At 37.8% G+C, this 16,875-nt stretch overlaps 1 protein-coding gene across 3 annotated transcripts in view; it reads left to right on the top strand.

The window, feature by feature from the left end:
* The window catches only part of TAB2 (TGF-beta activated kinase 1 (MAP3K7) binding protein 2), a 69,491-nt gene that overhangs the window by 38,889 nt on the left and 13,727 nt on the right, over positions 1 to 16,875 (top strand). For all 3 annotated transcript variants that reach the window (XM_054820305.1, XM_054820303.1, XM_054820304.1), the window contains exons 2-3: positions 9,147 to 9,336; positions 14,658 to 16,170. In XM_054820305.1, coding sequence (XP_054676280.1) covers positions 9,235 to 9,336; positions 14,658 to 16,170 — 1,615 coding nt within the window. In that variant the 5' untranslated portion in view covers positions 9,147 to 9,234. The remainder of the gene's footprint in view (positions 1 to 9,146; positions 9,337 to 14,657; positions 16,171 to 16,875) is intronic.

Below are 16,875 nucleotides of genomic sequence, written 5' to 3'. Positions count from 1 at the left end.
TTATTAGGGGAAAAAATGAAGAAAAATAGCATGCTTAGATTTTCTCCTTGTGACCTTTTAATTTCAACTTGGTGTGATAAATTTGTTTGGGGGGGCGGGGGGGACAGACACACAACTGGTACATTCCCTTCTTAACCTGAAGGCTAACTTGTGATGCAAAGCTTTTAGCGGCTTTGGAAGAACTGTGTGGTCAGGAGAGCACATGGGAAGCATTGCTCTTAAATGGTTTGGTGTGCCCTTGAGAATAAGCGCAGAAAGAATTCAGAATGCCTTCTCAACCATCTTAGAGATGCTTTTCTTTCCTCACCTCTACTTTATCTCCAGTAAAAAAAGAGTTGAAACCCTTTTTTGCAAATTTCAAAGCTTTCAGATCCAGATTTCTATTGTTAATGTGCTGTGTGGAAAATGCAGGTCAAATTTCAAACTGTCAACTGTAACAATAGCTTGAGGTGAACTGGGTAACCATTGTGGTTGGTTTTCTTCTCTAATGAAACCATACTCCTGAGGAATTATTTCTTGTGACCTGAGAAACCTTGTTTTTAAGGTGCTCATGTATAAAGTTTGCTAACATTGCTGAGCTATGAAAAAGTCAGCTATGCTTTGGCAGAATCCACATAATAGCCCACAGTAAAGGAAGGTGGCCTTGTTTTTAATTAATTCTCTAGGGGAGGGGAAAAAACCTCAAAAATTATGTAAAATCCATTAATAGGATCCCTTAATGTGAATGCTAGCGTGGCTGACCTAGCAAGAATTAAAATGATTCACAGGTTGGTTTTTAAAAAAAAAAAAATCTAAACTAATTTTTTATTTGTGCAACATGGAAAAAAAGTACAACTTCAACTAATTTTCCTAGAAAAAGTAATTGTGTAAGTGCTCATAGTTTCCAAGGAAATACCTGACAGATTAAACCTCTTTAAATTTTTTATATGTGCACACTTTTGCTGTGGGACCCATTATATTAGATTGTTCAGGCCAGAAGTTAAAAAGACATTCTGAAATGTGTTAAGGTTTATTTCTGGAATTGAGTATTTGCAATGAATTTGGAGGGAGAAAAAATACCAACTCGTGCTTCAAGGTATGAATCACTTCCAGGTATTACATATAGGGACTACAGCTTGATAGATCCTCATTAGATAAAGAGGAGGGGGACAAGGGTCACTTAAAATAGATCTTCCGTAGGAACATATTTCTTTGAACTGTTGCAGAGTTTTCCATCTTCCTCTGATCATGGTCACATTAATTAGTTGATACAAGTCTTCTGGTCTAATCCAATCCAATAGTGTGTTTTGGGGGGGAACTCTTAGTCATGCTTATTTGTAATTCTGATTTTTTCAGTTTCGTGGTCATGTGATGAAATCGGGTTTATATCCTCTCTCATATTCTTGTTTGGATTCAGAACAGTGCAGAGTAGAGATCTGGCAAATAGTTAAGTAGAAGTATCACTGTTTAGGAGGTTAAGGATGAGACCAGAAACTTATTTTGATGAGCTGAATTTATTTTTTTTTTTTTTTTTAGTAGATAGATGGTAGTGTGTGGAGAATAACACTTTGGTTTTGATAAGATTATTCTGTTTTAATTAGAGATACTGCAAGGGCTGTTGAAATGATTCAAAATAGCCATGGAAAAGCTGAGTAGTGTCTTAGTTCTGCTAGGAATATTTAATAATCCTGCTTCCATCATCTAGTTCTCACACTTTTAAAATATGCATTTAAAGTATTAGGGATGTTAGTGTAAGCTTCTATATTCTATCATTTCACTTCTTAATCTCTTTTGCAGAGAGAATATGGTAGTATGTTCTTGTTTCTATATTTTCTCCCTTACATAATTACTCTAAATTTTAAGAAAAAGTGTGTTCAGGCATCCTGATATTTGACTCCATGTAAGCATTTGGGGAAAAAAGCGTGTTAGGGTTAGATGGAGAGGGAAAGACTATTTCATTATTTCTTGCTGTTTAATTTGTAAATGTATTTTGTACTGTTGCTTCTCAGAGAATCATACTATTTTGGTTTTATTATTCTTGGGGTTTCTTTTTTCCTGCCTTCAAGTTGTCAGTTTTATAGTTAAAACTGTGCAGTCCTCCCTGGAGCTAGGACCCTATTTCTTTGAGGAAAGTTGGCCTTACATGCAGTGGTATCTCTTGGTTTTATTTTTTTTTCTTTCCTCTGTTTGCTAGGCACATGTAGTGCGAGCTTCTAGTCTCACATTTAACAAGGACTTGCAGGTTGCAGGAGGAGAACATGGCACTTACAGTCTGATTTTATTTTTTTTCCAAGCAATAGGGATACAAAAATATGTCCCTAGCCTAATTCTAAGGGAGAGTGTTGACACATGGCAAGGAAGTGTAAACTGGCAATAAACTTGCAATGCTTGTTACTGCTAGAGGAATGAGATCCTGCTTAGGAGAGGTTTCTTGTGGATAGAGATTCATAAGCTTATAATGTGATTACCAGTCTTAAGTATAGACCAGAGACACCGTTGTATTCTTGAAAGATGAAAGAAATGCTAGCAATATCTGTATCAGCCATACTTTATAATTTGAGCTGTTCAATGTAAGGAAATCCTCAATGGAAAGTGACCTGAGTTTGGCCTGCAGTTGAATTAACAGCTTGAGTGATACATCAGAATTGAGGTCTGGCTGAAAAGCAGGGTCTGTAAAAGTTTTTTAGTATTTGCTGTAGACTTGGTGCTTGGATAGGTGTTCAGATAAGATAGCAGCAAAAAAAAGTAGCTACATATATGGAGGATGGTACTGCTCAAGAACATGGATTGGGGAGAACAAAGTTTCCTTTTTTGAGCTCTCCAGTGGATAGGTGAATAGTTTGGGAGAATTAGGGAACTACTGAGTCCTGCTGAAGGAACCTGAGATAAATGTAGAGGGGTTGGGCTGTTGGTGGTTGTTTGGGACTTTTTCCAGTCATCTTTATAATTGCTTATCAGTTTCTGCTGTCTTTCTGCACTTCTTGGATCCATCAAAAGAAATGCCAGAAATCCCTTGGCTGCTATCTGAACAGGCACTTTAGCAACCTCTACTGGTCTTGCATTGCAACTTGTAACATCTAATTTGCTGTAATTACAGCAGTCTCTTTAAGCAGAGCCTATAATCTGCACCATTAATGCTACAGGAAATGTCCTGTTGTTTCTACATTCACAGTACCCTTTTATTAAATACTTAGAGCCAGATTTCTAAAATAAGCTCTTAGATGGATTACTTTTATAGCATTTTTAGCCATGTAACACGTGATCCAGAGTAGTTCATCTTCTATAAAAGTCCAGATTAAAACTACAGAAAGACATGAGAAATTTACTTATTAGATGTAACTGAAGGATAAAGGCAGCTGTAAAGGTTTTGTTTATTTGATTTTTGGGGAAGGTGAAGGGCATGATGTTTACCATTGCAGTGTTCTGCATATTTTCAAAAGCTGTTGACCTGAACTCACTGTTTCCAGCGTGGTAGCTGACCATAAATGGGACCTCAGTCATTATCAGTGCATCAGGTCAACTGGAATTGGTCAATACAGCAGTTATGTTAATATTTGCACAGTTACCTTTGATATTTCTTGCGGTACAGACTGTGTGTAAAGCTGTAGTAAGAAAAGATTCGTCATGAGCAAGAAGTGCAGATAACATTCTAGACTGTCAGCTGCTTTGTTTAGATTTTTTTAGGTGTAATTACTTAATAAAATCAGTTTTGGCAGAGTTTACTCTGAAGAACATTTGTGTTAGAAGTGTTCTGTGAATAGTCAACATGATATTAAGCTTAAGGTTTGTATTGAAGAATTGTCTCTGATCTGTTGAACATGTGCTCTGTCAGAGGAAAGGAGATTTAAAAACTTATTTCTTTCTTGTCTAGCTATTGGTCCACCATTGTAACAGCCTAGTATTTGGCATCTGAATTATATTTCACATTAAGTCTTCTCTGAGTTTTTTAATAAACAAGCAGTTTATTTTTTGTCTCATACTCACGGTTCAGAGTAGCCTTTGGCAGATGACACGTTGTTTACTTTCATATCAATAGTTTTCACAGAATAAAGCTTCAACAGGATCTCTATCCATGTTCCATTATGTTACAATTGCCAGGCCTTTTAAGTTATCTGGGGATCTTGCCAGTAGTCTTTAAAAGAACACAGCTAATTAATTCTTCCATTTATTTAGTATTTCTGGCATAAGTGAGCGCTAGGATCTTTGAAATGCATGTCTCTTCAACAGTATAAAGTCACACTGAAGGGTTTTTTGAAATAGCTAAAAGCAGTATGTGTAAGGATTAGTAAATGGACATTACCACAAAAATAGCTTTATATTGTACTGCACTCCATATTTAAAAGTTTTCCTTTGTAAGTAAACTCTGCTTTTAATGGTTTTAGGAAGAGTTCTTTCTCTGAGTCACCATTACTGGATTTTGTTTCTGCTGATAATTAATTTCTTGAATAGATTTTTCAGTTTAGTTCTGTAATACTGTATTGCCCTTATTTTATGCCTGAGCGTTTGAATGAAGCCAAAACGTTGCTGCCAGCAGTTTCCCTTACCTCCTGTTGGTACCCTTTTCGTCTGCGCTGTGTTTGTTACTGGCTGTCTTGGCTGTTCACTCTTGCGTTGGTTCCTTTTATTTTCCACTGGTATATATAACTTTCTAACAATATGCTGGATGTCCTGCTGCCAGATTCTGAGTTCCATGGCTGCAACAGCACTAGGTTTCTGTTCCTTAGGCTTGTATTTGTCAAAATAACTTTCAGTTCCCTTTAAGCTTTCCTCTAGCAAGATGGATGCTGAGTCTTTTTTATAGTTCCTTTGCAACATCAAGAACTGGGAGAAAAAGCTTTTAATCTGTCTGTATTAGAGAGGCCTCACGAGGCGCCTGTCCTGCCACTTCAGACTTCCTTAAGGTTAATTTGAGTTTTATTAATAAATCTTTCTTTGAGCTCTGCAATAGGTTTTTCTTTTTTAAGCAATGATTGGAGTGAGACCTTAATATTCATATGATACAAGTGCATTTTTCATATGCTGTATTGTCAGTGAAGCCATATTAGGCACCTATTGTAATTGAAACTGAAAAAAAACCTTTGCTGTTTTGGAGTGATACATGGAAATTGTGGTCATTGTGTGTTTTACGAAGACTACAGATGCTGAGAAATGAGCTAGAATAAAAAATAGTTTATTAAAATGAAATACTAGGGTGATGTAGAACATCCTCCTGGTTTTAAGTGTTTTAAATAATGTTTTTGAATCTACTCCGTGGTTTTTTATTAAAAGAGTGGATGCATGAATCTTTTTCCATGCAGTTTTGCTGTAAGAGCTGTGAAAGTGCTGTTTTGCCAATCTGATTAATCGGGCAAAAGATGGAAATTTATATAAAGAGTAAATACAAACTTTTTAGTACTGTACAGGGAATTTAAGATGGAGAGTATAGAATTTACTGTTCTGATAATGATATAGTATATTGTGGTATGGATTACTTCAAAGGTATGTTAGAGAAATTGGGAAAAAATTAAGTCTTAGGAGGACTGAGGGGAGGTTAACTGTTTATTTAGCAGTAAGTTTAATTGGCTACTCAGAATAAGAGGGGTGGAAAAATGTCATTTGATACTGGACTAAGGCAAACCAGTTTCCTTCTTGTTAATAGAATCCTGTATTTTTCTGGATTTGCTGTGATCGTGCCAGCTTTGGTTTTATTTAAAGAAGCATTGCAGTACAGTTATCATTGATGAACAATTGAATTCTTTAATTGCTTAATTTCTTGTGGTTTTTTTCTGTGCTGAATAGTGATAATTGCTTTAAAAAAAGAATAAGATCAGTAGCGTTTTGTCACTGCTCAGATTTGTCTGGCATTCTAAACCATTGAAGAAATAACAGGGCTGTGTTTTTAGTGAGGCATGGATTCGTTCATTTTACCGCTGCCACAGAGTTGACTTTTTCCGAGTTTAAGAATGCAAGATTTCAGAGCAGTGTCAACCCAGCACACATATTCCTGTCTCAGGGCATGTATTTTAAACAATTGGGAGCAGGATCTCCCATCACTGTTAATCCCAGACGGGGGCAGGTGGCTGCTAAAGGCACTTTCAGGGGGATGTGTGTGCTCAAGGGCCTGCTCTCTGCTCTGGCTCTGCCTAGATCGTCAGCTCTTCCTTCGGGTCTGCCGTAATGAACAGCCATTTGCTCCAAGACTTCAGGGACTCCTACAGTATTCTTTGTTCCCAAACCTTTATGAATTGCTTTAAACCTGAGTAAATGTAAACAGGCTTTAGCATTATTTTAACAGTGTATGTGCATACTGAACATTGTGCTAGTCAACGCGTGGAAGGGGAAAGGAACTCTTTAGTGCTGGAATTTGTGTCTGAAGATTGTTTCATGACTTCATTTTAACTTTTGCAATTCTTATCCCTTATTTTAACCATATTAACGTTATGTTTAATGTAACTTTTTCTCTATAATAGAGTAAAAGCCTCCCACTTTTTCTGGTAGAAAATAAATTACTGCTTTTTGTTTCAGATGAGATACTTAATTGTGTTTCTCTCTGGCCAGGGTGATTTTTCTCAATTGTGTAAGCCAAGATTTGCTGCTTCACTTAGCTCTTGAACCACAGTGTTTTTTCAGATGTATAGCTTGAGTTGTTCAAAACAAAATATTTTGATCCTCTGCTTGTCCAATGTTGCAGTTTCTGAGGCCTCTTAGGTGTGTCTGAACTTCAGTCTAAAGTATGACCACAGCTTGTTTAGGCATATCCATGCTGTATTTAAATTAGTGATCTTGGGTACTGATAGCAGCTGCCACAGGATGCCTTGTGTAGCAGTTGTCTTCAATATTTCTCTATCCCTTTGAGATAGCATTCTTGCTATGCGCAGAGTAAATTTTTACAGGATTAGCGCAGGTGTGTATCTAATTAAATTGTAATCACACTGTGACTGTTAGTGTTAAATGTGTGCTCGCTACTTTTAATTACTTCTGTAGGACTCCCAAAATCCTGTCTTACCTGCTATTTTCCCAGATCTTCATACTGGTCACCTCTTTGCAGATTGTTGTGGGGGTTTTTTTGGTTTTTTGTTTTGTTTTTTTTAATCATACAAGTCTGAATGGAACTAGACTTCTAGCTCCTGAAGAGTTGGGCTGCTCTGGCTCCATTAATAAAGTGCACAAAAAAGAGGGAAGCTGAACTTGCATAGTCAGATGAACAGGATGTGTATTCTGAGAAGGAATACCATAACCTGAGTTTCCAGTTCTAGCAGTCTTGGCTGGTACTTGTCATACGTTAAGGTGGTTTTGAATTGTGGTGCTGTTTTCAATGGTGGAATATTGTGTTATGTACAATAAAACTGTCAGTAGGATTGTGATCTGTATTTTATCAGAACATCTCTGAATGCTCTAACAAAAACTTCTGTTCTTGCTTGTATTTTTAATTAAGCATGTATTGTGCTTAGAGGAGATCAGTATCAGAGAAGATGGCATTTTGGGAATAAAATAATGAGCAGATGTTTCCTTTCCTGGAATATTCTTAGGACTTCCAGTCTTCACTATTCTATTATCTAGCAAGTTGGTTTTTCCCATGTGTAGTGCATATAGATGGAGTCTTCAGAGTAACATAGATTTTGGGGTGGTTTTGGTTTTTTCTTTCTTTTTTCAGAGCTATTCTTAAATTGTTGGCAGAAAGTTGAACTGGTTAACATGTTCCTTTTCAGATCATGTTCAGCTGTTATTGGAGGTGTTCTGCTTCAGTCCAATTACCAGTAATTGTATCACTTCAGAGAAGACATAGGAGTTGAAATCAAGTCTTATTATCAAGTGGTTCAGGACTTCAGTCCTGGAATAGTATTACACCTGTCTTGTCCCTGCTGAAAATGGTGTGCTTTGTGCTTTCTCAGTTCTTTGTAGTTTTTCCTCCATCTTTTCAGTCTCAAGGGAAGTTGTAGCATTGCAGTACATTACATTTGAATCACAAGTGGTGTTAATGCACTAGAAAATTGTGATTAATGCTCCCCAATTAACTTGCCACTAGTCCTGTTTTAGTGCATAGAAGTACAGAAACATAAACACACAGGCCCATTTACAAAATTAGTGTCCTGGTCGGATTGTTGGGAAAGAACTTGGGCTGATGGGACCCAGGGAGCAGCACGTACATGTGCCTTATGGTAGTGGAGGCAGTTCTCTGCTGCAGGTTGCTGTGAGTCAGCACATGAGGTAATAGTGCATGTTGAATGTGAGGCAAAGAAAAAAGAGAAGCGGTTAGCGAAGGGGAAGAGAAATTGAATAAATTGATAGAGATATTTGAATAAGATTTGCGAACTTAAGAGGTAAATGAACTTTGGAGTTTACTGCTTTGGGTTTTTTTTTTTATAAACCATATGGTCACATTTATGTCTATTATTAGTTTATATGAAGAAGATACCATTCTGTTGCTTAACACATAGGTGCATTCTTCCAAATTTAATTGGTTGAAATTCTTGGTAAAAGCCTATGGATATCATATGGCCAGGACAGGTAACTTGTATAAATGTGTTGATTGGGTGATTGTGATACAATCTTCTTCGTAAGTCTCCATAATTTCCTTCAAAGGCAAAACAGAATTAGTTGAAGAAACATGAGTGTTTAAACAGTTATTTCCTTTGAGTCATAATCTCAGAATATTTAAGTATGTTGGGCGAAAAACAAATAGACTATTGCTAGTAAATCCTGAAACTTAGAAACACTGAACTTCTAGCCACCATATTCTGATAGTAAACAATAACAGTGATGATAAAGGTAACAGATTAGGTACACTCAAAAGCTGAATGAACACTGTCTTCCTATTTTTGATGTGGACTTCTTTGTGTTTACTTGTGTGTTAAATAAGTAAAAATGCTGTTTTAAAACTATGAATTTTAATACTTTGATAAATCAAGGGGTTTTTTATTCTTAATATACTTTTATAATGTCAATATAAAAACCAGGATAGAAGGAAACTGATCAGGAGTTGTGTCTATAAATGGGCAATTTTCAAGGTTATGAGTGTGTTAGGAACAATTAGTTAGCCAAAGGTGATGTGTGGGAAAACATAAAATACAAACTTGTATTTCATAATTGGAAAGGGGATTTGTATATGCGTTGGTTGTTTTTTGTTAGGCTTTGTTACATCAAAAGTGTCTGCTTCCAGTGTCTTAAGGTTTTCCTTCCTCTTCCAGAAAATGCTGGGACAGAAGAGATGAGTACTCCCTTTATTAAGGCCTAAAACTGCCTGTTGAAAACCAATCCTGACCAGGCAATATACGAATGGCCCAAGGAAGCCAGCAAATTGATACTCAGGTTTTACATGACCTGCGGCAGAAGTTTCCTGAGGTACCTGAAGGTGTTGTATCCAGATGCATGTTACAGGTCAGTGTTCTGTTCGTGACTGTATGAGTAAGCAGTGACGCTTATTTTAAGTGTTACTTGTGGGTGTCTCCTTTGAAAGCAGATTTTTTTTCAACAATATACATAGTCAATTTTTTTGTTGCACAGCAAGCTAAGTATTAAATTGGCCTCTCTTTTTCCATGTCTGATCAGGGTGGCCCAAGGTAAACCAGCCTGTAAATCAGTGTGTGCATGGAGACTACCAAATCTTGCCAATCAGTATGCTCATGCCTTTTGGCCATCTCAAGAGCCAAAACTAACTGTGGTAAAAGGAAAGATGCAAAGCCAACTTGAGTCCAGCAGGGACAATTTAAGGCAGTGCTACACAAATGCAGCTTTTTTCTTTTTTCTTCTGTTTTTTTCTTTGAGGGGCAGGTCCAGAAGCAACTTTACTACGTGGTCTCCATCAGGCTTCAAGGTAATTAGAAGGCCCTTGCCTGCATGCAGGTTGGCCCCACTGTGTTCCACTCCTAGCTCCCTTGGGCTGCACAGCTGGTGCTGGTGGTCTTACATATCTTCTGCATTAGGGAGCCTAGGAGTGTAATGCAGGCACACCAAAGTTCTCTGAGTCAGCCCAAATCAGGCAGGACTACGTGGTTGTAGCCTAGCATCCACTGTGTTAGACTTGAGTGGGTGTAATGCACTGGTGTCCTGCCCAGTGCTTCCCAGGGCTTTGGCTGCCAGATGGGCTTTGTTTGTTTATTGTAGCTTTGGAGTCCATGTTGTTAATCTATAGATTTCTAATGGGCTTGGAAGTAACAAAGCATTTTTATCTGGTACTACAGGTAGTGCTAAGGCTATGAACTGCCATATCATCAACTTCTACCTCCAGCTATGTTTTCTATACTGCCACTGTCAGAATACTTATCTGCTCATATTTTCTATCAACTTCTGCTCTATAACATCACAGTTACTTCAGAAGATAAATTAATATGCCCTTCCAAAGCCTGACATAGGGTTAATTCTAGGTATTCAGGTGACCAATGCTGATAGGCTTACTTAACTGTGTTGCTTAGACATGTTTGCTTTGCATTTTCCAGTGATCCCGAAGCATCCATACTGATTGGAATTTTTTTCATTATCTGAGGTATTCAGCCTTTGAGTACTCTGGATAATAAGAGGATTGTCTGAATTTTCATACTGATCATCAGTATACACAACTTGATTGAAAAAAGAATGGGTCATGAGTTCCCAGAAGCTAGCTGTCTCTGGACTATGACTAGGACATCTGTGGTTATGATACAATTGTGATATAAAGAATGTTGATTGTCTTGCTTTTCATATGTATTTTATATGTAAAAATACATATATGTGTATACTTACATATGTATCACACACTCATCTAAACAGGGACTGTGCTGTTGGGAGTAGAAGCGTGACAGTCCCAATTTAATGTTCATATTTTCAAGACTTTATCATGACTCTGCATTCATGCTAGAGTAAGAAGTTGTGAAAAGTGCAGTTTGTTGAGAGAATTGGTTTTGATTTGCAAGAGGGCAATATTCTGCTCAGGGCTTGTGAGGTTTCAAGCTTTTCCCAACCCTTGCTCTCTACTTACTTAGCTGAAGAAGAAACTGAACCAGACTATAGATTGCCTGTATTTGTTCTCAGGATTGTACACCGCTGTTTTTTATATTAGTTCTCTGTGGGACTAATCTAATTTTTAGACTACAAGTACAGTTTTGCTCTTCAGACTGAGAACTGTTTGTTGAGCAAGGTCAATGGACTTGACAGAGTGAATGCATCGGTAATCACCTTTTGAATGTAATTCTTGATAAATTTAAAAGCTAGTGCTTGTCTCTTGAGAGATTCAACAATCTTTATAACATTGAACACAGTGGGTTATTTTTTTTTAATACATAAAAAGGAGCCTTATAACTGAAGACTCTGCACATCCCATACTTTGACAGAGATACGGGAGAAGGGTTTACATTTTGAGGGAGTGTTTCAGATCAGCTTTCCTAAGAGACTTTTTCAAAAATTGTGTAGGGTAATTAATGTTCCATATGTGCAATACTATTACACTACTTCGTTAACACTAGAAAGGTACTTTTTTTGTTGTTAACTGAGTGCTTCTAAGACTCAACAACAAAATCCTGTCATGTTGGTGGTTCTTTGAAATTTCGTGAGCTCTGGTTTCTCTGAATCAGTTGGCTTCTAGCTATGCTACTCTAAGATAGGTATCTTTAAAAAAAGAAGTCTAACCTCTTTAAACAACAACTTTTGTACTTGGACTGGCAGTAAAGACTGGAAAGTAGAATTTGAAAGTACTTTTGCCTGTGATTGAAATACTGTTGGAACAGTGTCTGAATTCTGAGTTCTGCCTTTTTGTAATTGAGCATAGTGGAACGAATTTCCGATAAATGCAGTAACTATGGTTAAGATCAGAGATAAGTACTTAACAACATTATTGGGTATGAGGAATGCTGTGTTCGTCTTGCCCCCACGGTACCTGGTGTGCAAGCATCATGTGTCAGGGTGAAGTTATTTTTAAACCAGGAAGTATAAGAGATCCCAGGAGAGAACCTGAAAGAGTGTGAGCAGTTATGCAGTTTGTAATGGTATTGACGGAGGGCTTTTATAACAAGAAAAGTTACTTCAGAGCACTGTGAATTATGCAGGAAAACTATACAGATACTTTAGTCCTCCTCTTTGAATTTTTTTAGCCACACACTTTCAGCTTGTTTTTTTAAAGGAAGGATTATAGCATTATATGCTTATAATGAAAAACGTAAGGATAAAGAGAGTATGCAAATGTCTCGACATGAGTAGCCCGCTGTCGAAGTATCTAAACAATATCTAGGATATTAAAAAGAGGACCACCAAAAATTTAATAGGATTAAATTTTAAACCTGTGTAATCTAGGGAGTAAAAAGTTTTATTGCTTTCTTGGGCTGACAGCATTGAATGCTCCTGAAAAGTTTTGCATCTCTCCATTCTTCCCAACAAGCCTCCTGCATTCAGCTCTCCCCTTCTCCTCATTTAAAGGAGTCTCTGCAGTGTCCCCAGTCTGTGGACACTGTCCCCTTTTGTTCTTTTTTGTCTGGAGCATTCTATAACCACCTGCTCCTCAAGTCTGCGTCCTCTCCTTGCTTCCTCATTTCCCTCCAACATTCTTATTCTTTCTTTTTTTTTCTTTCTCTTTCAGGGTGCCAACATTTTAAACTCAATTGGGACATGGGCAGAGCTAAGATGAGGGGTATTGTTTTGCTGGAATATGCTCAGTTCTGCCATCAACCGGTTCTCTGATCTATAAAGAGCTAGAAGCGGTTGAAACTCTGCCTCTGCCAGCCAGAAGATGCCAGGGGTTCCATGTGCCCCCGTTTCCCCTTTGAGTTCTCCAATTTGCTCATTGACGTCACTGAAATTTTGGAATTGATTGGATGCAGTCTTAAAAAAGAAAAAAAATTGTCCAAAGAAATGCATTCAAGCTGAATGTAAGGGCCTTGCAAGCTTGGCCTGTTCCTTTTTGGTTTGGTATTTTTGGCCTTTCTGTTAATAATTTTAATTCACTTAAGTTCATGCAAAATCTGCCTTTAAGATCTTTCTAGCTTGTTTTTCTGTGGCATCCTATCTCGGTCCCTTTTCTCCTTTGCAACAAATACAAGGCTATTGTTCTTATCTTTTCTTACCCACTGTTATGTCTATGTGTGGTTCCTTTCTTCACTACTAACTTCATTTGATTACTTTGTCCTCTGGTGCTTATTTCAAACTAGAGCTGATATGCATACAATCAATTTCACCCATTTTCACCTCTCAAGACTTTTCTGCAACAATTCTTATATACAATTGGCTAGTTAGCCTTTAGGGAATCCTGTTATTTTAAAAGGTTTTGTGGCTGGGTTTTTTTGCAGGAATTTTTTTTTTAAGAAGCCAGAACTGTATCTGGCCTGTAACAACACATAGCTTTGTTTTGTGGGTGGAGTTTAGCCTTGTCCTCCCTCTCCCACTTCTGTTGTGTCCATCTTTCTTTTTTTTTTTTTTTTTTAAATCTGTGAGGTAGAGACTGTCTTGCTATGTCTGCACAACACTATGACCTGTCATCCTGTTTGAAAGATGAGAGCTACTATCTGCTGGTTTAACAAAAATAACTTGATACAAAGCATGTAGCATGGATCTATTTATCTTGCTTGTGTTATTCTTTAACTGATAATGTTACTACTTGGCTTTTCTATTTTTTGCCTTGATCATATGCATTCTTTCTAGTAACTGTTTCTGTGTGCTGGATGAATTTGACACCTATTTAGTTTTAGTAATATCTGGGCCTCCACAGATGCTCTTCTGGCTGAAAATATTAACTGCTATTTCTTGGGAGGGGGAGGAGTTCTGTAAGTAAAGTAATATGGACAGAGCACAGTAGTAAGAAATGATGCCACTGATGCATGTTCACTTTTCTGTAAAAATCCTTATGTAGGAAACTAAATTGGGAAGATCTGAGTACAATATTACTAAACATGTGGAAAAAGAGAGGGATTAGCCGTTCGCTTCTGAAATGTTCTTAAAAAGCAAATTAGCTAGGTTGTGGGTTTTGTTCTAAGTCATCCTGTTACAGGTTTTATAAAGTAACTCTATGCAAATGTAAGTATTTAAAAGCTCTGCGAGCAGTGGTTTAAAATGAAAATACAAATGTCCCCTGGGTTTTCTATTAATAGTTTCATCTTACAAAAGAGTAATCATGCTATATTTATATAAACTGAATTTTTACATTTCTTCTGAAGTCATGTACAACTCCTTGGATTGGCATGTTTCTTCTCTGTGTAAGACTCACTTTACATTTTCAGGAGGAGGTAATGCATAACTGCTGTTGAAGTGGTTGGGAAAACATTTAAAATAAACATGTATTTTGATTGTTGTTTTCAAGTTATTAACCAGTAATATGCAGGTGCTGTGAATCCATTCCTTCTGTTATTTTCCCCCTCAAACAAGAGACTTGGTCATTGCTGAAGATTGTTCTGAAATTGAAAAGGAGTAGTGGAAGTATTCATCCAAGGTGTATCATACTGTATGGTGTTAGCTTGTCAAGGTCCAAGATCTCCCTGTTGTTGCTTCAGCAGCAATGCAAACTTCCACCCTTGGTGCCAAGTGACATAGTTGCTGTTCTCAAAATAGTTAAGCTTCACGTGCAAGCCCCTTGTTCATGTGTAGCAGCTATGCTAGCCAACCACCTAAAGCTTACTGTTTGCAGCTACCTTGTTAATTTTCCAATGGTGATTTCATGCATATATATATATATATATATATATATATAAAAAACTGTGATAGTATTTTATCAGTAATGTCAAACTTTCATCTGTCTTTTATAGAATAACAATAATTTGGATGCCTGTTGTGCAGTTCTCTCTCAGGAGAGCACAAAGTATCTCTACGGTGAAGGAGACCTAGGTTTTTCGGATGATTCTGGGATTCCTGGACTACGAAATCACATGACATCTCTTAATTTGGATTTGCAGTCACAGAATGTGTATCACCATGGAAGAGAAGGAAGTAGAATGAATGGAAGTAGGACTCTAGCTCACAGTGTTAGTGATGGACACCTTCAAACCAGTCAGTCCAACAATGAACTGTTTCAGCAGGAACCACAGACAGCACCTGCGCAGGTTCCACAAGGATTTAATGTCTTTGGGATGGCTAATACAGTTAGTACTTCTAATCCAGGGCAACATCTTGGATTTCACCTAGGCAGCAAAGGAGTATCTAACTTGTCTCAACAAACACCCAGATTCAACCCCATTATGGTAACTTTAGCCCCAAACATTCAGCCTGGTCGCAATACCCCTACGTCTTTGCACATACATGGTGTACCTCCTCCTGTACTTAACAGTCCACAGGGAAATTCTATCTATATTAGGCCTTACATCACAACTCCTAGTGGTACCGCTCGACAGACGCAGCAGCAGCCAGGCTGGGCATCTCAGTTTAATCCTATGCACCCTCAGCAAGTCTACCAGCCTTCGCAGCCAGGTCCCTGGACTACTCTCCCTACATCCAGTACCACGCCACATACCTCATCGCAACACTCAACACAGCCAAATCAGCAAGGCCACCAGACTTCTCATGTCTATATGCCTATCAGTTCTCCTACTACTCCACAGGCACCTATGATTCATTCATCTGGTAGCTCACAATCCTCTGCTCATAGCCAATACAACATTCAGAATATATCCACAGGACCTCGCAAAAACCAAATTGAAATCAAACTTGAACCACCACAAAGAAACAGTTCTTCTAAGTTGCGTTCAACTGGCCCTCGGACCTCCACTACTCCCTCTTCCCTCAATAGCCAGACATTAAGTAGAAGTCAACCCACTGTTTACATATCGGCCAGTCCTCCAAATACTGATGAAGTGATCACACGCAGTCAACCCAAGGTCTACATTTCAGCAAATGCCACAACAGGAGATGATCAAGTTGTGCGGAACCAGCCCACGCTTTTCATATCGACAAATCCTGGAGTATCTACCACTTCTAGGAATATGTCTGGTCAAGTAAGCATGGGTCCTGCATTTATTCATCACCATCCACCCAAGAGTCGAGCAGTGGGCAACAGCACCACTGCAACCTCTCCTCGAGTGGTGGTTACGCAGCCTAACACAAAATATACTTTTAAAATTACAGTTTCTCCAAATAAGCCCCCTGCAGTTTCCCCAGGGGTAGTGTCCCCAACCTTTGAACCTACAAACCTTCTAAACCTTCCTGATCACTATGTTGAACCAGAGGGTATCCAGCATCTTACTGACCCTGTTTTAGCACATGTGGATAGGATCAGTGATGCACGGAAATTGAGTATGGGATCTGATGATGCTGCCTACACGCAAGGTAATATTCTTAATATAAATAGTAGAGATTTCAACCAAGCTGTCAATTCAGAATGTAGATTACAGAACAGGAAACAGTTGATAAATCTTTGATGTTAATACAGTATCTTCAACTTTAGCATTCATGAACATTTCCTAAATAAAAAAGCTTTATAAGCAAATCATAGATTCCTTTTTATGGTGAAGACCTGTAACTGAATACTTGGAGATAATTGCTCTGTTTATCTTAATTAGATATGTTATCTGTTTAATGAAGTGGAGTCATAGCATCTTTGATTTTATGTTGTTCTGAAAGAAACATCTAAGCTTGTTCAATTTGTCCTAACAATTTAAAGTTGCAAGTCTACTGGCAGATTTTTGAATCAGTTAAGATACTGCTTCCACTGGGTGACGTTCCCATTTTTTACTTTCTGTGAGTGTTATTTAAGAAGCAGGAAAAGCAGACTTCAAAAGCAATTAGTGGGACAAAGTGTTGGCCTCCATGTTTCCTAATGTGTGCCTGACAATAAAATGCTTAAAGTCTTGATACTTATGTTATAAAATGTGAGAAGGAACACCACACCAACAAAAGCTATTTTAAAGGATCAGTGGTGTAATGGGAGGGTAAAACTTAAAATATTTGATACAGCAACCCAACCTGTTAGTGTTTTTCTTCTGTCTTCGTGTTATTGCGTGCTTTTATTACCAACTTGATGGTTTATTAACC

The sequence above is a fragment of the Grus americana genome, chromosome 3 (assembly GCF_028858705.1).
Source record: "Grus americana isolate bGruAme1 chromosome 3, bGruAme1.mat, whole genome shotgun sequence".
Classification (NCBI taxonomy): Eukaryota; Metazoa; Chordata; class Aves; order Gruiformes; family Gruidae; genus Grus; species Grus americana.
This window is presented reverse-complemented; position numbering and strand designations above follow the sequence as displayed.